We start from the raw sequence: 25,671 nt of genomic DNA on the forward strand, positions 1-25,671 counted from the left end.
AAAGCAGGGGAATGGATAACAAAAAACAAGCAGGGGAATGGATGTCAAGAAATGAGCAGGGGAATGGGTGATACAAAAACGAGCAGGGGAAGGCAGGGGAATGGATGACAAAAAATGAGCAGGGCAAAGCAGGGGAATGGACAAAAGGAAGGGCAAGAAAGCAGGGCAAAGATTACAAATTGGAGCAGGGGCAAAAGTACAATACCTACCTCAAGGCAAGGACGATGGATGGACAGAGTGTCCTTGTCTGCAGAGGAGGCTTTAGCTTCCCATGGGGAAACAGCAAATCACAGGCACGGGAAGGGGGATCGAAGGGGCAGGGGAAAAGTCTTAGGTGCAGCAGACAAATGGAAAAAGGACTGCAAAATAACAGGCAGCAAAGCAGGGGAATGGATGACCAAAAAACGAGCCGGGGAAAGCAGGAGAATGGATGACAAAAAATGAGCAGGGCAAAGCAGGGGTATGGATGACAAAAAACATGAGCAGGGCAAAGCAGGGGACTGAAGAAAAGGAAGGGCAACAAAGCAGGGCAAAGATTACAAAATGGAGGAGGGGCGGCAGGGGCAAAAGTACAACACCTACCTCATCAAGGCTAGGTACGCTGGATCAATGGAAATGTCATTATTATAATAAATAGCTCAGAAAAAGGCTGTGTAGTGCAATCTAGAGCTGGGTCACACAGTCAGACGAGTGGTTTTCTGGTCCGTGCTGTGGACAGGACTGTACATGCCAGCATGCCCTATTTCATTCGGACATTCTGATCCATTCTTGGTTTTTACCTTGGTGTTCTGGGACTTGTATTCTTGGGCTTCCCATTATAAACCCAGGACTACAAGTCCTAAAATACAATGTTAACTTAGAACCGGGACTGGATGAAGATCTCCCGTATGGAATGGGGCGTGTTGGCAGGACTGAAGTGGGGAAAAGATGCTTCAAAGCACCACGGATAAACCTTGGATGTTTTGTTTTTTTATCACCATCCAAACTGTCGTCAACACGCCAGCCCAGGCCCGGGGCAGTGTGAGCATGTTGGCGTGCATCATTAAAATGCCCCAAGAATTCACTGAGAAATACAGTAAGAACAGTTATAGTTAACCCTTTGAAATAAAACCTTAGCAATTCTCAGAAGAAAAAAACATTGTTTGAAGAGACCGTATGGTTGCAGTGCAAAATACACAAACCACAGAAATTCCCCAGTTATGGTTCAACCATAATCCAATGCCCGCCTGGCCCTGGTCATCATGGTAGACCAACAAAAAAGTTCCCAATTAGGGAGCTCACGTCCCCTGCACACTATCATGTGTCTGGTAATCCAGAGCCATAACTTATTTAGTGTAAGAGATTATTCATTCATAACCAGTAAGTAGTATTTAATTCACATATTCTCATATGTGATATTTTTATCATGGAACAATTATAAGCAAAAAATGTCAGTCAAATTTTTATCACAAGTCTTCTTTTTATTCGTGATGATGGTACCAAGGGGGCCCAACGCGTTTCGAGTGCCATCACTCTTCATCAGGGGCATGTGATTTTCTAAAGAGGAAGTATATATAACATTCTGTTAGAAAAAATGATCTCTACAAATGTGTTCAATTTCAAGGTTTACAAAGAAAAATTAGGATCCATAGTATGGTGCCACATGACATCCCAGATGGTCTGCACATACCCACAGTTCACAGGGCAAGAAGAACAGAAACCGCTGAGCAAAAACAGCAGTTCCTCAAAAGGCTTTTGCTGATTTTCTCTTTTGTTTGGAGGGTAAAGGCACAGCAAAGATCAAATGCACCAGAAAGATTATGTTTATTAAATGTGTTCCCATGTCTTTGAGCAACGCATGGCAGCTTGCATCCCGGACCATAACTGTAAATGTCTCTGGCTTTTATGCTTTGCTCTGCGACCATAATGTAATGTTTCTTTAATGTTTTTTCAAATGTATTGTAAAGTCATATACTGCGACTTTTTAGTTACGCTTAAGCTGAACTCAGCATGTACAGACCACTATTTCAGACACTGATAACTTCCGAAACCATTCAGGACACAATGAATTTCTTTGGTAGGTTTCGCGATTCAAAGTTATAGCAAGGGTTCCCAAAAGATGCACTTTCCACACGAACCCCCATGGAGAATGTTTGCTCTGGTCTACACCAAACACTGCTGGATGGATCTGCATCAAACATGTCTGAGAAGCTAGTGTCTGGCCCATCTTGCAATCTTCACTTGGTCTGGGCAAAGCCTTTGCAATGGTATACATGAAAAACCCCAGACAGTGTGCAGAGAAGGGCAACATTGAGTTGCAGATATTTTGGGCTTCAAAACTCATGTGAAGATCCAAATACGTCTATTGTAGCACCTGATTCATAGTTATTTTAAGTTTGCAGACCAGGACGGCAGTAAAATGGAATTTGATTGGAAGAGAACAGTTCCTATTGGTTAGAGAAGAAATGATAATTTTTCAATCAGCCTCCATCTTGCTCCACAGACTTTATTCTGCACTGAAACAAAAAGGATAAGAAAGATATAACATCATTCTGAGGCTTATTCCAATCCATAGCAACGGTAGCCTTTGCCTTTCAAGGCAATTGCATAGTCCGCAGACTGTGCGATTCGAAAGAACAGGGTAGCAACCATGCCATGGCACTCGATGCTACTGTTAGATATGCTCTGATGTGAGAGAAGGCAAGGGAATGTGTTCGATGCAGTCGGCAATGTGTTCGATGCAGTCGGCACTGTGGTGGTGTGTTTGTGTACGAGCGCGATATAAATAAAATATCATTTAATTTTTGAGGTGCCCAGGGCATGGTCTTGTGGTGCACTACTCACTGGTGGTGGCTGCAGGCCATGTCTAGTGAGCACTTTGGGTCTCTCGGAGGTGCCTGTAGCCTTTGTGAAGGCCATAACCCAGGCGCAGCCTTCACTAAGCATGGCCACCGGCAAACAAACTCCCTTTAAGAAAATGCTCCTACAAGTTTCACCCACAAGCAACAACTGATTTATGGGAGATTAGACGTTGGACCCTTTGCCACGATTTGTGTTTGAAGCAATCTTTTATATTTAAGGCCATGTTGAAAAAATGTATCAAATCAAAAAGAGAAACTGGGGCTCAGTACCATTAAACATTAAAACCACAGCTTCCTGTCAAGATCTGATGTTGTGATCCGGGAAGTGTGATTTCAACCATGCCCCCTCTCGGCTTTATAAAATGGGCAGATCAAAAGAAAGTGAACCAGGTCTTTGTCCATCCCCATACCACACAGGCATTTTGATGAGGCCTTGTGCCAACTGGCTCTTTTGGCAAGCAGATACGGGCTTAGCCTAGTCCTAATCAGTAACCTCCTCCCCGCTGGTGAATTGAGGCTGCTGATGGGCTCGGGAGCAGAAAGACTCCCTTTTGCTTCCACATTCATAGCGAGAGAGGCCAAAGATTTAACAATATCCGCATCCGCCGCCAGCGCTCTTTCTCGAGACCAACGTTTGATTGCTGATTTCACTTGAGCCGGTTGGTCCCACAATTATCTACCCCCTTTTCAGCTAAGAACGATCCCAGAGACTGCTCCCTTTCTTGAACCATGTAACTGTGTCCGTACCCGGAGCAGACACCTAGACAGGGCATTTCGGTTGTTTGAATCCCCCCATTTTAGTTTGGAGAAGTATGTCAGGTGTCTGGTCTGTGACATAGACGAAATACTCTGTAGCCCTAATTACATTTTTAGTGCACTGCTCAGGCACCCTGGTGGTAGGCCCAAAACCTGGTGCCAGAATTGTGTCTGAACTATTTCCAACTGCTTACAGTCACTGTATCCCCAGATCTCACTGCCATACAGTAACTGTGATGACACCTTAAGTTAAAAAACTTCCATGCACTTGTCCAGCCTGAGGACTCCATATTTAAAAGAAAAACCTCTGCCGCCCTTTAACTTAACTCTGGCCTTCGACTATTGTTTAATGTGTTCCGTCCAGAGACTATTCCTTGCAAACTTTAAGCCTAGTTAGACATATGAGTCCACTACATATGCGTCACACTTAGATAGAGTTGTGAAGATTAGCCATGAGCCAGAGTTAGATAGATGGCGAAATTAACCATGTGTATCAGTAGATAGGATTGTGAAGATTAGTCATGCAAAACACTAGATAGAATTGTGTAAATTAGCCACCTAGAAGAACTTGGAGAGAAGCCAATGCACTAACCACCCTGCTCACCTCCAACACATCCTCCAAATACTATACACGCCCATGGGGCTAGCCAAATTCTACACAAACACACACCCAACATAAGTATGACTCGCATACAACAAACAGTCCCTGACACTGGACCTTACCCATACGGATACAACAAGCCAGTGCTCACAACCACAACCTAAATACCAGCCAACCTACATGTGAACAATGGACAGCCCCCCAACATAACAAACATTCCCATTAAAAAACAACCTAGGCATTGGGCCTTACCCATACGGATACAACATGCCAGTGCACGTAATCAACTATCTGCAAGCCAACACACACAGATGCCAGTTTCACCTGGTTCTGGACTTATCCTATCACTCTACCCACACTGACCAACCCGTCCTCTTTCTTGCAGAGCCACGTGAGCGACTGGGGACTGCCCCTTGGTGGTTGCGGTGTGTGGTATAAATTAACATAACATAACTCCAATCCGTTCCCCCTTGATTTCCCACCTGAAGGGATTCCCCTTTTTCCAAAAAATCTAGATTTTGGTTTTACTTTTGTTTAACTGTAATTTGTGGTTTTCAAGGAAGTCCCTGTCATAGTAGAGTCATTAATTAAGGCCAGCTGGGGTTAGCGCCAATATAACTGTATTGTCAGCATGAAGTAATGTGCTATATTCCTTATTTCCAAGCCTAGGCAAACATACCATGATATCTTTATCTGGTTCAACATACTAGTAGACGGGCAAGCTGACAGCCCTGTTTAACCGCCCTGCTGGTCTCAAAGCAGGGTGTATTTGCTCCCACTCCTCCATGCACCACTGCTATCATAGTCTGGTCATAGCATAGTTGAACCAATCTTAGTAGACTGTGAGGGATCCCCAATGCAACTAATTTCCTCCACAATGTGCCCCTATCAATTGCGTCAAAAGCCTTTTCCAGCTCTAAAAAGGCAGCATACACAGATCTGGCCCGAAGTCTGCAGTATTTGTCGACAATTGTAGATATTATAAAGCAATGGTCTATCATCTGCTGTGATGACTGTAAAATGTTGTTCTCTATCACCCAATCTGCCAAGAATGCACTTAGCATAGATTTTGGACGCAATATCCAATGGTGACATAGGCCTCTAACCGTGGGGATCATCCAACTCGCCTTTCTTAGATATAGGTACTATGATCCCGTACCTCCAACGAGTCGCAACTTTCAAGGCTTCCCCAATTTCCTCAAATAGTTTTGCCAATATTGGCACCCACCTATTTGCATTCCCCACAAAAAACATCTGAGGTTAACCCATCCGGGCTGGCAGCTTTCACCTTCACCAGTTGATCGATGGGCACTGGAATCTCTGACTCGGGGAACGTGATATTGTTACAAGTACCAGCCAACTGGGGCCAGTCCTTCTTACCCAGGTCAACATAAAAGATCTTCTGGAAGTTCGTCTCCCATCTTCCTTTGTCTATGTTTCCCACTTATCGCAGTCCGTCCTTTCCCAGACTTTAGCTGCCAGCCTCCAGAATAACTTACAGTTATTGGTGCTCACTGCTTGGGCTAGAATATCCCATTGTTTTTCCGTTGCCTCTTGTTCTTTCTTTTCAGTAGCGCTTTATATTCCCTTTTCAGTTCATATCTCTGTCTGGCCTTTAAAGTGCCTTTCCTAAGTGCCTCATGTAAGAATTTCTTTCTGGTCTGGCATTCAGAGTCGAACTACGCTGCATGCAAGTTTGTTAGGAGCCTTCTTGATGTTCGTGTCCAATCTCCTATGCATTGTATCGCAAAGGGTATCTATAAAGGACTCAAATACTGCCACTATTTCTGCTGCAGTGGGCCCACTATCCAGTAATGATTGACACTGGATGTTAAAACCTTCTGAGATGAGGCATTTTCAGTATGAACCCTATCCGGTTGCCGGATGTGATGTACCGTCGAGCCCAAGGCTTGTTGGATGTCATGCCCGAATGGCCTAATATATAGGAAAATAGCAGAATGGTCACTCTCTACTCTTTCCTCAACCCAGAAGTCAACCACTTTATTGAAGAAATGGCAGTCCACCACAATGTAGTCAATAATAGATGTATATGATCCTCTAGTAAACATATGTCTAGGTGGAATGTCCCTCTGTGTCCTGCCAATCAATTCCACCATGGAGAATTTAGAGAGAAGATTAGCTAACTCTCTGCCGCCTTGATCTGGCTTACACAGGGCTACGTTCCGCTTGGGGATTCTGCAGACATCATTCAAAAATCAGCTAATTAAAACTGGCCAGGCTTCACATTCCAATCTCCCTTCACAAGGAGATTGCCTGGAACCACGTCTACCATAATCTCATTCAAGCAGTCCCTCAACTCCCCTAAAGTTATCCTTTCCTTTTTAGGTAGTGAATAAACATTAATAATATCTCTTATTCTGGCAGTCACCCTCCAGCCATGTCAAACACACAATGACCATTGACTGAAGGTCAGGACGTGATCTGGTCACATTCCATCTGTTCTGCACACGAATCATGGTGGTTAGCCTTCCTTTATTCCTCTTTATGTTTTTTTTCGCAATTTCAGAGTATATACACGGAAACCTGGTATGCAGAAGTTGTCTTTTAGCCAGTTCCCTTGCGGGCAGATAATGATAAGTCGGGCCAGATAGTCGATCCAGTCGGCATACAGCTGTTTTGCTCTCACCCCAGCCACGTTCCAGGACATAATGCTAGTGCTCGCACACTGGCTGTTATTTTAATTCCCCCGGAGTCCCCTATCTGTGTATGTAACTAAAGGTGAGCTGGGTTTTGGAGAGTAAATCAGTTGTACGCCCTGCCAGTGGCTTTGGCTGTGGGCTCCCAATTCAGCATTTTATCTGCCATCAATGTTTTATCCAGTTCCCCCTTAGAGAGGTCTACTATCAGTGGGGAAGTGCGGGCAGGGGGAGCATCAACTAAAGACCTAGGCTCCCTCATATCCCCAAACACATCTGTTGCCCTGGCCTGAGCCGGCATGATATGATCGAGCCATGAATCATGGATGTGGCGCTGCCTGGCCTTCACATGTTGGAATACCTCAATCCCTTTCCCCTCCAAAGAGTTTCTGCATTGTAATAAGCATGCACGAAAGTGGGTGGTTACTGAAACAGTAACGAAAGTTACAACCCCCACAAAACATGCAGTCCGACAAGATTCGCACAGCACTGAAGTTGTTAAAAGAAACCGCAGAAAAACCCAGCGTTTCTTGGATGGCTGCATCAAAAGCACGTTTATAGGAGTTCTTGTTCGTGTGTGTTTGACCTTTGAAGGTCACGATCAGGTTTAACTCCCTCCAGTTAAGTTTATGCACATTAATCGATGAACGATATACCAAGTAATGACAATAATTGCTGTGTATAGAGAACAAATAATTGATGTATGAGACGCCTCATTGTACTTCATATATTCACACCGATTTCTTTATAAAAAATATTTTGGGACAAACAAGTCTGTTGTGAAAACCCCTGAATCTAAACAACTGTTTAGTTGAAGTGTCTGTGCCCTTTTTTGTACCTCGTTGTTTCTGGAGGTACCTACCTTTCACATGTTTACTGGATCCTGTAGCACGGATTTAACAAGAGCACCTTGAAGTGAGTGCATTTAATGATCTTACTTTGCACTTATTGAGAGATACCTGAAGGAAACTGAGTGCACCTCTACACCACCCCAATAACAACCTTAACTCCCTCCCGTCCCAGGGAGGATCGGCGGTCTCCATAGTTTTTGAGATTTCTTTCATTGAATAGTGTAAGGGTGTAGACACGGGCCACAAAGGTGGCATGCTTGTTGGCATACATTTTTATTGTACTCAAAAATAAGGAAAATACCCTACCTGTCCCTATGACTGAGAGGGGCTTCCCTACCTAAAACAAAACTAAGGTAAATATCAGAATGTCTGTCAAAAATAAATAGTCCACTGCCCTACATCCCAAACCGATTTCTGCCCCTTACACTTCAACAGAAACCTACAACTAGAATGTATCCTGCCTATAACAGGATGACTCCCTCCTTCACGACATTTCAGGTAGTTCATAAATGGTGGGGGAATTTCTTCTTCCCTTAGCCTCCACTAGGCATTTAATGTGTTGTTCCCAGTGGTCGGTGAGAAGGTTTGTCTCTCTCCAGACCTTCTCAGCAAAGTTCCAAAACAATATTGAGAAGGTCTTTCCCTACGCCAAGCCTTCGTCAGGCTCTCTTTTTCAATAGTCTTATTTATTCAAAATTGCATCTTCTGCTAAAGGAGGTTTTTCCCTTCCTTTGGACTTTTCCATACCTTGTGTCATGGGATCTCTCCCCCTTGACTTCTCGTGACTTGGGCCCAAGGAGCTCTTCCCCTGGACTTCTTGTGACCTATGCCAAAGGATCGCTTCGCCTGGACTTCTCGTGTCGTTGTGTGGGTTCCAGACCCCTTTCTCAGCTCTCTAAGGTGTATTTCTTAAGCTCGGCTCACTAACCTGCCAGGTGTTATTTCTTATGTATAAGTTTCTTGGTTTCTCAAGATTTGGGTTCCCAGGCCATCTTTCCACTTTATAATGTCTCTCAGCTAGGTCTGGTTCACTCTCCTGCCAGGCTTCTCCCTGTCTCTTTGGGGGGCTGTTTCACCCCCTCTGTCCTCAACTGGTCTCTTTCTTGGGTCCCACTGGTATGAGGAAGATGCCTTTGCACTTCCTCTCAACCACAGCCTTTGGGTCTCCCTGTGCCTTCCCGTTCCCCCTACGCATACCTTTGAAGTTGGTCCATGAGGGTTCCGGTCCCCGGCAACACCGTTAAGCTTCTACAGCTTCCCCTGGGCTCTTGGGTTTTTCTTGCAGCTTTTGACGGCTCCACAATGCTGGTTTCTCACTGCGCGGTACTCGTCTGGCTTGGATTCTGCCATCGGACACCGGTTTTCCCAACAACTAGGTAGGTCGTGGCTCTTCTCTGTCTTCTCGATCGCTGCCTTCTTGTGGCAGGCGTTTGGGTGTGCAGCGCGTCCTTTCCGTCTCTCCCGGCTTCCCAGCATAAAGCTGCTCTGGGGCTGGACTGACGATGAGCAGAGTCCTTGGAGTGCTTTGTCACGTTATATGCCTGATAGTCTTTCTAGATTCCAATAGTTAGTATGTTTGCATTACCCTGCTCTTCCTCGTGCAAGTACCTTAGGAGTCATCCACATTCACTCTTCCCTCGCTGTTCCTCTTCACAGTACCATCTGCCCGATGCACATATATGTGGAAATTAGTAGAGGAAAGAGGAGATTGAGAGGATGGGGATGTCTGATCCCCATGTGTATGTTTGGGTGATGAGGTCTGGCCGCATGATAATGTGGACACTGCATTCTCTCTGGGTTGTCCTCACTCCTCCCATAGCCACCTATGGGATTCTCACACTGAGTCCCACACCCAGGATGATTCTCGGGTAGTGGCCTCACCTCCCTAGCCACATGGGGAGGGTCCCCCTCCCATGGAGAAGTGACGACATTGAGGGATTTGTCACAATAGTTTGTTTCCGCAGCACCAGTATAGTTTTCAAGATTGTGCTACGAGCCCCACTGATACTTCCCTTGGGGTCCCTTGTTAGTTGTTGTTCTGGCGGTTGAACATCCTTTGCAGATTTGGGGAGTGGGCCTTCCTTCTCCACCCCTCCACTAATTACCGGGTACTTCACCTCTCCTACAGTCTGTATGGGCAGGCCAGGCCTTCCGCCCTCGATCTTCTGAGTTTGCCACCCACCTTCCCCATCCTTTTGGTGTTATTACTGATGTCAGTACATTCTGCTCGTTCAGCTGCTCTTTTTTGGCTATCGAACTGCCTAGGCAATATCCCCCTCGTAGTAATATTTGGAATGTTTGGAACATTGGATGAGTGCAAGTTAACATGCATGCAATTTGTTCTCGTTCGTCTTACTCAGCTGGGGGGGTGGGGGGGATGAAACAAGCTATCAAATGGAGCACCTTGAGGAGGCACTGCCTGTCTAACCTGCAATCCACTTTTAGGCCAGCCAAGGTCTGGATTAGCTCAACCATGGCGGCCTCCAATCGCAGCATAGCCTGCCACATTTTGTCTTGGGACATCTGCTCCCTTTTGCGAAAAAGCCATGATGGTGTGGTTAGGCTATTGATATTGGGCCAAGTGTCTGCCCCGAGATCTAATGGAAGGCTCAGACTCTCCTCTCGACTGTGCTTTCGGATGACAGCTGTTTTGTATATTTCATATGAATATGCACAGCGAAAAATAAAATAGGCGGGGCAATTGTTTGGGCTAAACAAACCTCGATCTGATAAAACCAGAGGACAGGAGATACAGCAAAACCGCAATAAACCGCCAATAGACACATGGGTTTATTGTTCAAGAAAGTCCTCTGTAACCTGCTCGTGCATGTGTACAATCTCCAACTGTACAGTCTTTTCCTCTCTGCAACCTCTACAAACCAGTGTCATGAATGGATAGCCAGGGAGTGATTCCTGCTTACATTAGAACACGCAAATATGCAGCTGAAAAGAAATGGCAAAGAGATGGCAAGACAACATTTGCTTCCATGTGTTGTGCTTCATTGGTGGGGCACCGAATGCCAACTGTGAACCCGTGAGCCCTTTTCTTTCAGGAGGCATTTCATCCTATGCTGATGACCCAGCTAAGGCCGGCGAGAGCTTGAAGGATTGCCTGGACAAAGCCATGGAAATCATTCCATCCAATCAGCAGAAGGAAACACCCATCCTGCTTGGAGCCACGGCTGGAATGAGGCTGCTCAGGTACAGCACTATCAATATGCTATTATTATGATAATAATGAATAATGTGTTCTTGATATGTCTTGCTACTACTCTTTGGCTGTTACATAGGGAAGAAGACAGCAGTTGATTCTGTTACCATATGAAAAGGTACTCAGTGTCTTAATCTTTGAACAATGAAGAGCAAATTGGCTATGTGGGGGTACGATCATGTGACTTTTTGGCAGTGAATATATTGGCTAGAAAATGTATTTTCTATATTCTGAGACCACTGAACATTTTGCTTATTTTTTCCTGATGCCCCAAGTATATTTTCCCAGTGAGTTCCATCCAGATCTCTTTGGGGAGGTGACTCATATGTGTTGGTGGCACTTTGGAGACCCTTATGCATCCAAAGTTGGAGGCTACTGGAAAGATGCTCTAAGTCTACCTGAGTCTATATCCTGACCCAGGCAGTTCTACTGGTTCTGGTTGTTGCCAGGATAAATGTGTACATTGCTGCGCGAATAGTAGCCCTTCTTGCTCACCTGAAGCCTTTTCTCTTTGGAGGCTTCCAAAATGGAATGGGATAGGGTTGTCAAATCAAACATCCAGCCAACTATGGTTTGCGGCCATAGAGTGAGATTGGAGTGATTGCAGTAGGTGTACGTCTGGGCTTCTCTAGAATTCACATTCACTGGGTTCTGCACAGAGAAAGCCAAACATGTCTTTTTTGTGGCCAACACTGTTTGTGTTGCTGGCAAATGTGGTATAGTGCACATGTGCACATGTGTCTGATAGGATGGCGTAAGCCTCCATCCTCCCCAAAACGCGGCCATCTGCTGGGATTTGATCCTGGAGCATCTCCTGGGATGACTGCATAAGCTCTGTACCAGCATTTTCTGGGACTGTCAAACTCCAGCAGTAAAGTGCTCAATCTCTTCTGACCAGAATCTACTGTGTATGGTGCACCTTTCATCTGGTGCAGCTGGCCCAGCTACAGCCATTCTTAAGGCAGTGTTTCAATGGCTCTTCCTCTCTCAGGACTTGCCTCTGCTGCTTGACCTCTGAAAGCAGGCACTGCATCCTCCTGACGTCCTGTGTGACTGTTGTTTCTGTTGGACCAGTAGTGGACAAGCCATCTGTGTGCCAGGAGCCTTGTGCTGTTCTCCTAGCATGGGGACCTCCAGTGGGAGGTCCTGCTGCATTTTCGTTCACTTGCATCCTCTGACCCTGACTAGAGTCATGATTGCTGGATATTTGCACTTCGGTCATGAGTCACCATTCCATTGCCTGTTTAAAATGTTTCCCAAATGGCCTTCCCAATGCAATACTCAACCAGTAGCAGGTCATACAAAAAAGAGCTGCTAGATCTTCCTTTGCCTGTTCAAATCTTCAAGGGGGCGGGGTGGGGGGGTTCTTCCCACCTCAGCTGTACTCCCAGGTTCACTCTTGCAAAGACGGGGGTCTTGTGTTGCAGACCCTGCACATGGCTGTCAACCACAACCTTCCCAGCTGGTGCTCCAAGGACTCCAATCTGCAGGACCTTCACTGGAAGGACTCTTTTCTTCCCTTATCAGGATCTCATTTAGGGAGGTGGGTCCTCTTGCTCATCTCTGGAGGTCTGTTCAGTTTGTCCATGGCTCTTGTGCTGAGCTAGCCCATCCAGTACAGAACCACCATCTTTCCTGCTGGTGACTTCATCACTCATCGATGTAGTCGCCCGTTCTGAGACGGGTGAGAGAAGCTCTTGTACTGGACTGCATCTTGTGAGTTCTCTGAACCTTCAGGAAGTCTTTAGTTGATCCAGTCCTCTTTTCGGGCTCCAGGTATAGCCCTCTCGTTTATCTCCATAGGATTATATTTGTCGTTTTTTAAATTATTATTTAATTTTTATTGTGTTTCTTCTCCGAGACAATTTTCTGAACTTTTAATCATTTTCTGAAAAAGTAGCTGTTTTATTGTATATTAACCTGTATGCTGTGTAGTTACTTCCTATGCATAGTTTTATTATGAAAACTATATTTTTACCGGTATATTGTTTGGACCTTCTCTTAGTGGCTGATAATCAAAATATTTAGTGTGCTTATAAATCCGCTGACATCTTCTGAGAGTTACCTTGACTCAGCTGGCCATCCTACCCCCTGCAGAGTTAGGAATTGAAAGGAGGGACCCTGTAAACTGGCTAGGTGGATATACATAGAAAGAGAGCCAAAGAGACCCAAAGGACAATCTCCCTAACATCTGTTGCCAGTGGTGTCATACATGTTTTTGGGACTCAGGGAATACCTGAGAAAATCACCAACAAGAACGATACTAATGTGGCAGCGCGTAAGAAGGACAGACTTATAGAGGCTTATCAAGCACAGGATCTTAGTGATCAGGCTTAACCAAAGCTGACCAGCTGGCAGCCATTAACACATTTCACAAAGGAATAGTCAATGATTCTAACCCCCCTATGTTTGTTTCTTTGCCCTCTCCTGTTGTTGATCCTGATGTTTTAAAGTTAAGACAGATGGAGTTTGCCCTTAAAACAGCTCAAATAGCAGATGTTAAAAAAAGAAACTAGACACATCGAGTACCAGGTGTATGGTGACTGCCTGTCTTGTAGAATGATGTGTTGTTGTGGCTAGATGCAGTTGAGTTGCCATGTAAACGCTGATGTGTCGGGGGAGGCTCAAGCTACATGTGCGATTGGCCTTTGACCTCCGAGTGGATACGGGGCTATTCTTGAACTGTCCGAACCGGACCTTCCATGGGCCACTCCTTCTTCCCTTCTTTGGAAGGTGTGGCCCATGGAATGCATGACCCTTGCCAAGACCAGAGGATCGCCTATGACAAGGACCTCTTTAAAATACAAATATATATATTTACTAGCTGTAGGCAGCGTATAATTTTCAGAAGTAGCACACACACAGTCACACTCTGTGTGTGCTCGCTCTCACTCTGTGTATATCTCTCTGTTCTCTCTTTCTCTGTGTGTGGTCACTTTGTCTGTTTCTTTCTCTCCCTCTGTTAGTGAGTGTCGCATCATCAGGTGTACTCTCTTTGTCAGTTCTGTTCGGCATGCTCACAATGTCTCTCTCTGTCGGTGCAGTCTTTTTTATCTCCCGTTGTATGTGTCCGTGTGGTCTGACGCTACCTCTTCCGATGTTTGTGCGTTCTCGCTGGCCCTGTTCTACCTGCCCCTCTGTGTCAGTGAAGTCTGGTATATGAGCAGTCTTTCTGTCAGTATGGTGTGGTTTTCTCCCTCACAATTCTGCCTCTCTCTCTTTTCTCCCTTTCACACTTTCTCTTTTTCTCGTTGTCTCTCTCGCTCCCCCTCTCCCTCTCAGTCGTAGTCTCCATCTCTCCTTCTATGTGTCTGCATGACTCTCTGTCTCTGTCTCTCGCTCTGTCTCTGTCTCTGTCTCTCTCTCTCTCTCTCTCTCTCTTGGTCAGTCGAGCTTTGATGCTCATAGAAAAACAGATAATCCTTTTTAATGTAAGTGTGACGGACAGTTTTAGAGACAAAATGGTTTCTCTATGTACATTGTTTCTCAGTAAAATAAACTATTAAAAGATAAATAAATGTTGATATTATTCTAACTTTATAAACCGTCTCTTTTTAAAATTGTACAATGTTCATTTTTAATGATCACTTCCAGTACATGTTGAGGTCATAATAAGAAATTTCATTTGTCTTAATGAGCAAAGCACATTAACAAAACCTTGAATAAGTATATACATAATTTCCACTTAGACTCTTTTGAAATTCCCCATTAGAAAGGAGAAAGGGACAAATAGCACAAATGAGGATTGCATAAAATCAAATATCATTTTGGGGACTGGTCTGTCCCCAGAATTGGCCACTGTTTTGTGATCAAAGGATTGTATACTCAAAACACCAAGTACATAATGTGCAGTGGTCTTGGTTCTTAATTTCCTTTGTCACTACACTCACCCTAACATTAAAGTGTTGGTAACCTTAAACCATATGTATTCATTTGGGCAGCTTCAGGATTTGGAGGTAAAGATAAAATAGCTGTCACACCTGTTCCTCCGTTGGGATCCAAGGGCTGTCCTCCTTTTTGGTTCCATGATAATGTTTCTTATCCCCACTCTGGATTTTAGACGAGGATGGGCTGACAGGAGAAGCCACAGTTGCAGGGCAATGCGCACACAGATGCCCAGTCCCCAATGTGCAAACATCCTTTGAGAAATGTGTATAGGAGATATATATATATATATCGGACTAAGAGATCTGATTTTCAGCTTCACGTGGTCAAGCCAATTTCTTCCCTTTCGCTACTTGTATCCGAAGGTGAAAGCAGCAAGTGCCTGGGTCCTTTCGAGGATAGACTAAAGCAGCAGTCTCTACTGTGACCTTCCCAAATCACTACTCCACCAGCAGCAGGTCATACAAAAAAGGGCTGCCAGATTTATCTTAGGTTGAGCCCTAGAGACCACATTACCCTGTCTGTGGAACCATTTTACTGGCTGCCATACAAAATACAGTTACTGGCATAAAATTCTTGTTGTATAGGAATTGTTCGTATTACAACTGTTCGAATGACAATTGACCTTTTCACAATTGACCGAATTGTGAAGGTCAATTGTAACATATATGCGGGGGGAAACCCCCGCAACCCCCCACCCAACCCAAACCCGCCCAAAACCCCATATATATATTACCAAAGCGATATATATATATATATATATATATATATATATATATATATATATATATATATATATGCGGTCAATTGTGAAAAGGTCAATTGTGACCATTTAAATTCGGTCAATTGTTCATTCGAACAATTGTAAACAAACAATTTGGGTAATACCAAAATTCTGGCATAAAATTCTCTGCATCATCCTTCTGACCGACTGCAGTTCTGGCCTTATGTACCTCCAAAATAAAGGGACCAAATACTGCCCTCTGAGGCTTTTAAGATTTGCTTCCTCCAGGTCCCTGACCATCCGACGAGTGTGGAAAAAGACAGGACACTAGATGTCTCCGGGCCTAGTCCATGGCAACATCTTTCAATATCCCTCAGAGATGAAGATGGGTCTATACCATTTCCCTGCACTGGACATTTAACCTCGCTTTACCAAAGCATTTCTTTGGGAAGGCAGCTCCACCTGCCACCTATGTTTACACTCCCTCCCCCTTTACTAGTGTGCCCATACACCCTGTTTTTGCCACCTCTTGTCCCACAGCCAGTCCTACACCTTCTGTAGTAAAATGCGGTGGACTGTCCTGCAGTGAAATGGCAGCGGTGGTGTGAGGGATACCAAGAACACCACAGACTCCATAGATGCCTGCAGAACTCACCTCCTACTTGCATCCTCTAACGGAGACCTTGAAGCTCTTCTGTGGCACTCTTTGGGTTTGGCGCCCGGCCTCTGGCACTTAGTTCTTATTTCTTTGTATGTATTGCTTTCAGTGTCTCGCACCTCCTCGTTCCTCATGCATGCTTTAGTTTTTTTATCCACGGCCACTGAACCCTTACCTGCTTTCCTAATCCTTTTCCCCATAACCTGTACCCAGTGGGTATCTATGCAGGGCTTTGTAGTACACAGGTGTCAGAGCATGTATACCCTCCAACTGTGAAAGTGTTCAGTTAATATAGATCTGAGGAATCAACACTCTAGAAGGTTCTCGGCTTACTGCTTTTCCGTAGGCTTGGATTGTACTTTTCATGTCATTGTAATTGGGCTCAGGGACAGACTCCCCAGTCTTGGCAGGCAAAGGACCATGTTCCTTTATCATGCCTAATATTGCCACATGGTGTACAAAGAGGCTGCTAGGTTGTCAGTACTTTATCTATTTTTACTGTGCTATTGCAACAGAAGGGCCCATATGCTCCAGTATGTGCAATCAAGCCAGTCTGCTCCTGTCTGTGGCGGTAAAGGGCCTATGGCATTGCAGATTTCAAAGGTGATGTGTTTGACCTAGTGTCCTACTTTTTACCCGGTTCTCAGCTGGCTGACAGCTGGAAACCTAAACTTCAGGCAGGGAAGCTGTACCATCATGTACCCCTTACAAAACATGCTTGCCTTCTCAAATCCATGTCTTTTAAGAATGCTAGGCCTGCATTCAATCAGCATCAATCATACATTAAAATCATTACACTCTATGCCATTCATTGCCAGACCCGCCGGAAAGTGTTTTTTTAAAATAAAAAATGTACTCATAGGAAATGCTCTTGCCATGTTGTGTCTTACACAGATTTTGGTGGCTAACACCATTTCTACAGTTACTGACATGCAGCCTCCGAACTATAGTATCAGATATTGAATTATTCAATCACGATCAGAAAGAGGGGGTGGCAATTATTTACAGTCAGAATGTATTTATAGCATAACAAACTGCTCCTATTATAATAAACACATCATTGCTGTTGGTAAAGGTCACATTACAATGCATTGTCCCCTTTACTATTCTACTGAGTTATAGGCTTCTTCATGGACCAACTTGCAGATGAGGGAGCTGAACTTCGACTGTCAAACCCAACATTGCTAGTTTTGGGTGTCCTGAATTTCTAGTTTTAACATATTAAAGACACAAAAATACCTCCTTGAAACACGTAGCCTGGAAACCTTTGCCTTGTCCCATTACTGGCATTCCACAGTCCTGTAGAGGGAAGCCTGACCCTTCCCGTTTGCCATCTTTTTATACCACAGGATCTTACCTAGGCATTTACAGACTTCGTAGTTTGCCACCAATTCATAACCTCCATTTACCTCTAGAAGCAAGAAATAGAACGGGCTCTAGACACAATAGAAATCACCACACACCTTCACAGAAATGCACTATATATTCAAATTCTTCAGCAAGAACCAATAAGCAATCCACCTAGTTCACTTGGTACAAAAATGCACTTGTAATAAGCACTTGCATTGGGCACATTTAAAAATAAGCGAAAGACACACTTCAGATCAATAAGCCATTTGCATTGGGTACATGTGAGAATGAAAGAGAAACACACTACATCAATAAGCATTTTGCATTTCAAACCTATGTGATTTTCTCTATAACCTAGGAAATCCTAACTGTCATTCATTTGTGATGACGGCAATGCAGTATGTGTACAGTTTCAGCTCTTGGCTACTCCCTTACCCTTACCTAACATTAGAATGGTAATAAGATTATGGGATTTATGGACTCTCTGCCTTTCAGAAGAGCCTACCTCTGCTCTTGCCCCTGATTTGCCAGGCCCTTCTTGCGGCAAAGTACGACACAGTCCAACTCTGCCAGGACACGACACAGTCCAACTCTGCCAGGACAATGTCCCAGATTCGAATTACGGCCTTTAAAGGACTTCATCTGCAGCTACACCATTCTGCGCCTTGATCGATGATCCTCACCAGAAACAGCCAGGAGGGCCAGTGCTCTCTCTCCAGCAAGCCAGCCAGAAGCAGCACCTCTCTCTCCCCAGGAAGCTAGAAGATCCTCCTTGTTCCCTGTCTTAAACCTCTCAGTGAAAAACACATCCTTTCCTTTACCTCTGTACATTTTCTGTAACATGTTTTTAAGATTTAGCCTCCTTGCTTCCATGATGGCATCTGTCACCACCCCCAAAAACAGGCCATGTAATTTTCCAGCCCCCAGCAACCTTTGGACAACATTTTGCTAAAATGGCATCCTGAGATCCGGGGGGAAAGGTTACACTTCATCTCCTCCTTACTTTCCTGAGCTACAAACAATGAATTCTTATTTTCAAGGACCATCTCGATGTTACATTGCATGCTCTGAAATCCGCCTTGCAAGTGTTAGGGTGGTCAGGAAAGGTCCCCATGATTATGAGGGATTCATGTGATGCGCGCCGTATTGCTAACTGGGAGTGGCAGAAAACTCTGCCGCGATGTTGCAATTTTCATATGTATCAAAGTGTAGTTAATTATGGATGGGATATGTTACCTTAGTATTACTGTTGTCTAGAATTGATACATATTAGCATGCACATGCATAGAAAGATAAAATGTTAAACCCACCAAAATGTAAAAACATACATGCACATTAATACAAATACATGAGGAATTCATGAATCTCATTATAGTGGGTTTGTACAAATGAATCAAACCATGATAGTCGGGATTGTTTGCAAGGTGAACTTTGACTGTTAAGTAACTGATTCTGTGAGGTTTTAGAAGCCAGGGGATGGGTTCATAAGTAACTCCACAGCCTTTGTGGTCAGCACAGCTACAGGAACTGGCCATGAGTTTTATGGTTTGATGAATTTTACAGATGGCAGAAGATAATCTCCTGATGAATGCGAGCGTGACAAGAAGGGGTTTTCATTATTTTTTTTAGCTAGCAGTCAAACATGGGATGAGCCAATGCCAAGGCTAACTAATAAGAAACCAGGAGCTGCAATTGTATTGTCAGATGTGCTATGTGCGATAAAGCGGCACAGTATTCAGATTAGAATTGTCCACTGAGACTAATGAGCTGGGGAATGAGATAGCATCACTAACTCAAAGAGAAATAATTTACCCAACCTTTGTCATATCGATGGGAATATTCATGCGAACCATGTGCAAATCAAGATTTAGGGTCTAAACGGCTTACGGCAGTTATTGCTAATAATGAATTATGTTTCAATACCAATGTTTAACCATGTGCTGATGTCTTGACCCACCACAATTGAATCCTAAGAAGAGGTGTGTTCTGTAGATGACTATTAAAATAAAACTGCCCAATGAAAATGGGATTTCTTTGAAGAGGTATTTGTCCAGTCATATTTGGGGGGTGGATTGCAATAAAGTATCTGGGAGTGTTTTAACTGTTGCAAACATGTATAAAAGATGACAACTGATGTGGTTTGTTGAGACTTGGGTTAATTTGGTTCTGCAACACCATCTAACTGCTCCCCGGATAATTGTACAATAAACCTGCTTTATGTACAAAGTGTGCACTCATTCTTCAAGTGTTGGGCCCACTTGGGTTGAGGTGATTACGGGGTCTGCCCTACACAAGGCACTGCAGAATCAATCTCTATTTCTCATTAGTTGCTGAAGTATAATTTTCTGAACGAGGGAATGTCTCTGTTCATGCACCTTGCTGAAAAGTCAGCACGTTTGTGGCATGTGGCCTACAAATCAAGCCAACTCTACTTACCCCAATACGAAGTGTTAGCAACCAGTGTCACCCCACTTGTTATCCCCAATACTAAGTGTTAGTATCAAAGCACTTAACTACACTTAGAATATACTGTACACATTCTTTAGCTCATAACCTCTCCTACAGTCCCCGGGCTGATCACACTTTCAATGAGATCATTCCTTCTTTTGATGATTCAAGGCTTTTGCTTCCCTTTCCAGTTATCTGGTGAGATCACAGAGGCATTCCTTTTTCTATGCTCGCAATCTTTGTGTAATAACTTCCTACTATTACTAGGCACCCTATCGAGACCCATCCTTGGATATGTTATGTTATGTTATTTTGCATTAATATAGCGCCTTATGTACCATTGGTATGGTCTGAAGGCGCTGGTAGGTTGAACGCCCTTGTGAACCGAAGTTCAAGTCAGTAGAGGGAGTAGAGAGAGTCAAGGTGCGTGTGAGCACCGGATATGTGTGCAGCTGGTTTGGCATTCGTGTAATAGCTTCTTCTTAGCGGTAGGTCTGGTGGTTGAGAGGTCAAGAGTATGTGTTTGTTCTGGCAGGATTTATTCAGACCGATTGTGGCTGCGTTAGGCCTGAGGAGAACGCCTGGCTGGGGGGTGTGTAACCAGCAGTGTTTAGTTAGAGTGATGTGGAGTATGAGGCAGATGTTGGTATGAGAACAGCTATACTGAATGGTGTCATAGTATCGCTGTGTTCTGTTTGAGTAGTGGTGTAAAGAAGAGAGTAAGCGTGGAGGTGTGAATATGGTGGTTTACTTTAGGTGCTTGAGATCGCGCCCACTCCAATAGTTCCATGAACTTCATCCGTTCCATGTACTCCGACTGTTCCGTGTATTACGACCGTTTCAAGCACTCAGACCGTTCCTTTCAATGTTCTTTCATGCCCTCCAAACCATTCCATGTACGTCACGCCATTCTGTGCACTCCAATCCGTTCCATGAACTCCCACCCGTTCCATGCACTCCCACCCATTGCATGCACTCCCACCCGTTCCATGGACTCCTATCCTTTCCATGTACTTCAACCATTTTATGCACTCCACCATTTTATGCACTACTCCTTTCGTTCGTTCTACCCACGTTATCCTTTCTCCATGCATCATCCATACACATACATATTCACACAGCTCCTTTCATTCGTTCTACCCTTGTCATCCTTACTCCATGCATCATCCATCCGCATATGTCATCTTTGCACGTTCCATTCACTTAACTAATTCCACCCATTTCACTTGTTCAATCCACTTCACTAGTTCCAGGGCACACTTCTAAATTCAACCAGGGCACGCTATTAGGCACCCTCCTAAAATTCAGCTTTGCACAGAAAGGATATTAGGCGCACTTCTAGATTCGACCAAGGCGCGCTAATAGGTACACTCCTAAATTCAACTTTGCACAGAGAAGATATTAGGCAACCCAATTCAACTCTGCACAGAGAAGATATAGAGGACGCTTCTAAATTCAACCAGGGCACGTTATCTGGCACACTTCTAAAATCAGGCAAGGCACGTTATTAGGCACACTTCTAAATTCAACTTTGCACAGAGAGGGTATTAGGCACACATTCTAAAGTCAACCAAGGCACACTAATAGACACAATTCTAGATTCAACTTTGCACAGAGAGGATATTAGGCGCACTTCAAAATTCAACGAGGGCACGCTATTAGGCGCACTTCTAAAGCCAACCGTGGCACGCTATTAGGCACACTTCTAAAGTCAACCAGGGCATGTTAATAGGCACATTCCTAAAGTCAACCAGGGCATGTTAATATTGCACAAGTTCTGAGGCAAAAGAGGGACCCTAGTGGTCTAGGTGCCAGCTGCTGGCAGGTTGAGATAGGGTTCAGTTGCAAGAAAGTCAAAGTTCCATAGGAGAAGATCTCAAACCAGTAAATGTTCACTTTGGGTTATTGTGTTCAGGGACTTCTGAGAAGGCTCCCTATGTGTTCCAGTAATAGGCCTGGGCAAGTGGTCTGGGGAAACTCCCACCACACGAATCACCCACTCAGCCTCACAGGATGCACACCAGACTCTTTAGGGGCAGTGTTGCTGGGGAGCCTGCGGGTCCTCCTTTAATGTTATTTTCCCTATATACCTAAGTCAAATACAGTTCTTAAGGATAGAGAGATACTTAGTGTCATTCCCAAAACTCTAGTCAGCCTTCAGTGGAGTGCCAAAGGATACTTGGTATCCCTCTTCTATCTGCTCCTGTGACTTTTTAGTCACCTACAGAATGACCTACTTATGGATGGTGGCAGTGGATGCGTTCTACTAACTGTTGTGTATTTTCTATACTGCAGGCTATGTCCATAGTTTTGGTAGTGCACAATAGGGGCGCCCAAGTACCAACTTGGGGCATCCCTTCTTTCTTCGCCATTGCTAGCGTGGTTCTTTGTTAGCCATTCTACCATTCTGGCAGGGGGAGGTGTGTGTGTTCTGCCTTTGTCGGAAACTAGTAGGTATACCCGCCTATGCTCCAGAGTGTCTGGCCAGGCAGGAGGTGGGAGAGGAGTCTTGTTTCCCCCCCCCCTCCCTGTCCTTTGTCTGCCAGAGGGCCTGAATAGGACCAGCTCCCACAGGGGAGGATAGGACAGCCCAACGCTCCTTTCCGTAAAATGCTGAGTGATTGCGTAGGAGTGTGCTGGAACTGTATAAAATGTTGAGGCTTCTGTAGTGTAAAGCAAGTCGTCCACAGGAAACAGAAGTAACTGAAGAAGACCAGAGACACCTGCAGACCCTCTGCAAGCCCGTGAAGCACCCACCGCTGCCCTGACCCCCTTTTCTATGCGACAGAGGAGCTCTGAAGAGGACTGTTATGATATGGCTCACTATGGACTCCACAAAATCAAGGTTTCTTTGTGGGTGTACATTGAAGTAGAGATGCCCACCAAACTGTTTTTTTCACAGATTGTTTATCCACAATTCTTGAAGTGATAGCTCGTATCAAGACGATTGAGACCAAACGGGTGGTTATCACAAGAGATGAAAACATCTAGAGCGGAACTGACACCACTCGCATGATCCTTCATAGGAATTTCTATTTAGAAAGCAGCTTAAGCTAAACAAAAGCAATTTTATGAAGGAAAAAAAACCTTTGAACCTTTCCCTTTGTACGAAAATAAATAAAGCGTCTAGTTCCTGTAAATATTATTCAAGCGTTAGGGATTCAGATAATCCCCAGCTACCTCTTCAGTTATTGTCCCTTCACAAGATATGTTGGACACTATCAGAATTAGGTCTGAGGTTGCTGATAGTTTTGCCTCTAAGACAGGAGAATGGCCTAGTCTAGAACCGCATGGACTCAATCTCACCCTTTCTGTTTCTTTGCTTGAGAACTTTATTTTTTTACCCTCGAAGGAATGGATACATTACTATTCTTTGCCAGGTGCGTGGTATCCCCACTTGACATAATTTCTTCTAAACATTCTAACTAGATTTTCCCCCTGTTCAACTTTGAGATACAAAAAAATCTTTATAATCTTTTACTGTCAACTGGTTGGTTCCTGGAACAGTGGAAGCGAGCAGTGTTGTGCCCGTTAGTGAAAAAACTCTCATTGGATTTAAATCACCCAAGCAATTTATGGCAAGTTTCGTAGCTAGCCTTCCTTAGTAAATAGCTGGAATGGGTGGTAATTAAACAAATGAGTATGTTTGCTGAGGAGAGTAGCCTCCTGTGTCTGGCATAACTTTAGATCAAGTTGTTACACTGAGATGGTTATAGCTACTATGTGTGAATTCTTGAGGGAGAAAGTTAATGGAGGTGGCACTGGGCACCATTGGAACTGTCTACAGCATTTGACACCATGAACCATTGTATCTTGTTATATCAGTTGAAATCCTACATTGTAATTGGCACTGCACACAAATGTCTGTCATGCTTTATTTTGGGTCAATCTCAGTCTGTACGGCCAGTTTTTTGGATGAGAGTTCAGGCCATTACTTTGTGGACTACCTCAGGGTTTGACACTGTTGCCCCCTGCTTTTTAACCTTTAAATAAGACCTCTAGCACAAGTGATCAGACAGGCTCGTGTTTGCTTTTCAAACTATGCAGATGATGCACAAAACCTGGTGAAACTATCTGGAGGAAGATTATTCCCTCAAACAGAGGAAATGCCGAAATTGTTTTAAAAAGTACAACCTCTTAAAACTGAAGTGCTGTTGTCAATGCAATCATGGATCTGCGGAGTTCGTTAATTTGGCCCAAATCCATCTGTGTTTGCCCCGATCACTCAGCAGTTGAGGTATCCTGGAATCCTGATGGACTCTATTCAGTTTCAGGTGGCAAAATCATTCTTTTTAAATCTGCAGAAATTGAGACATCTGCTGCCCTTTTATCATTTCCCGCTAGGTTATGACTGTAAATGTTTTGGTTTCCTCATGTATTGACTCTTTAAACAGCATCTACCTGGGTATGGTGTGGATGCAGAAGGTCAAAAATGCGATGACAAGGTTCCTCCTCAGAATCAAGAAATATGATCCTATTTCCTCTCGATTGGCCTCCCTACATGGGTTGGTAATCAAGAAAAGGGTAGGGGTCAAGGTGATGTGTTTGGTCTGTAAGGCCACCTTTGGACAAAAACCAATAATTCTTGCACATTGCTTCACTCGCTATCAAACAGACAATTGAGATCTAATAAAAGATCTCAACTGACCATCACCTGAGATAGGAACATCGAGTTGGTGGTCAATCCTTCCCATACCGAGCTGCGATGAAGTGGAATTTGCTTCTACTTGACTTGAGTCTTCTGTTGTCAGAAAAATCTGAAGGCTTACACTTTTTAATGAAGAATAATGCTTTTGGCCAAAACAGGCTATAATTGCCCATCATTGAACACTCATAGTTGTATAGCTTTTATGTCAATATGTGAAAAAAACTCAATGCAAATGAACATTTAATCGTCCAAGCCTTTAAATCCTTAAATGTGTATCTTGCTTATCTCAAGCACAAGCATGGACAAAATATAAAGTTATGATCTTAAGCTACTTTTCTATATGGTATTTATAATTATGTGATTCAAGTGGGTTGCTTAACCTCTAAGGCGTCCCCTAAATGGGCAGTAAGAAAGGTATTTTCTGGGGTTCTCGTGTGGCAGTCTTCGAACATGCTTGTGAGTTCCTTTAGGATATGAATACGGCAAAAGCTGCTGGTTTTATAAGGGTTTTTATTGCTGAGGGCATCTTTATGAGCAATTTAGATACTGGTCAAACTCTGTGTGTTTAGACAAACTCATATAGGATTCCCACAGGATTACTAGGCCCATCCTATTGTATTCTGGTATACCTTCCTTTAAGAAACCAAATGTCTCTTGCAAGCCTGAGTAGATTTCTCACTGAGATGATTATTCAGGGACCTGAAGGTCAGATGCTTGAATGCTTGCACGTTCAGCTCAGCCTTTTGTCTTTCTGAGGTTGATTAATTGTGTACAGTTAAATTGGTTAACATAAGAAAGTTGTATTTACTGTGCTGTGAATTGTCAAGAGCTCCGGTAGCAAGCTGTATGTAAAAGCACATTATTGCTATTATAATTCTTGCTCTTCTATGCAAGGGTCCTTTAGGAAATTAGCATCTGAGGGTGGCTGAGAGGAAATGGAGGGCTTCTTGTTCATCCTCTGACAAACTGGACTGTCACTTGCTCCAAAGGCAATACCAACTCTCTGTCCTCAGCAAGAATCAGTCCACATTCAAGCTCGTGT

At 44.1% G+C, this 25,671-nt stretch overlaps 1 protein-coding gene across 4 annotated transcripts in view; it reads left to right on the top strand.

Annotated features, from left to right (window-relative positions):
• Positions 1-25,671, top strand: part of LOC138471918 (ectonucleoside triphosphate diphosphohydrolase 8-like) — a 222,317-nt gene that overhangs the window by 124,652 nt on the left and 71,994 nt on the right. For all 4 annotated transcript variants that reach the window (XM_069609790.1, XM_069609788.1, XM_069609791.1 and 1 more), the window contains one exon: positions 10,759-10,906. In XM_069609790.1, coding sequence (XP_069465891.1) covers positions 10,759-10,906 — 148 coding nt within the window. The remainder of the gene's footprint in view (positions 1-10,758; positions 10,907-25,671) is intronic.

Source organism: Ambystoma mexicanum, chromosome 8, assembly GCF_040938575.1.
Source record: "Ambystoma mexicanum isolate Mex_15411 chromosome 8, UKY_AmexF1_1, whole genome shotgun sequence".
NCBI classification, from domain to species: domain Eukaryota; kingdom Metazoa; phylum Chordata; class Amphibia; order Caudata; family Ambystomatidae; genus Ambystoma; species Ambystoma mexicanum.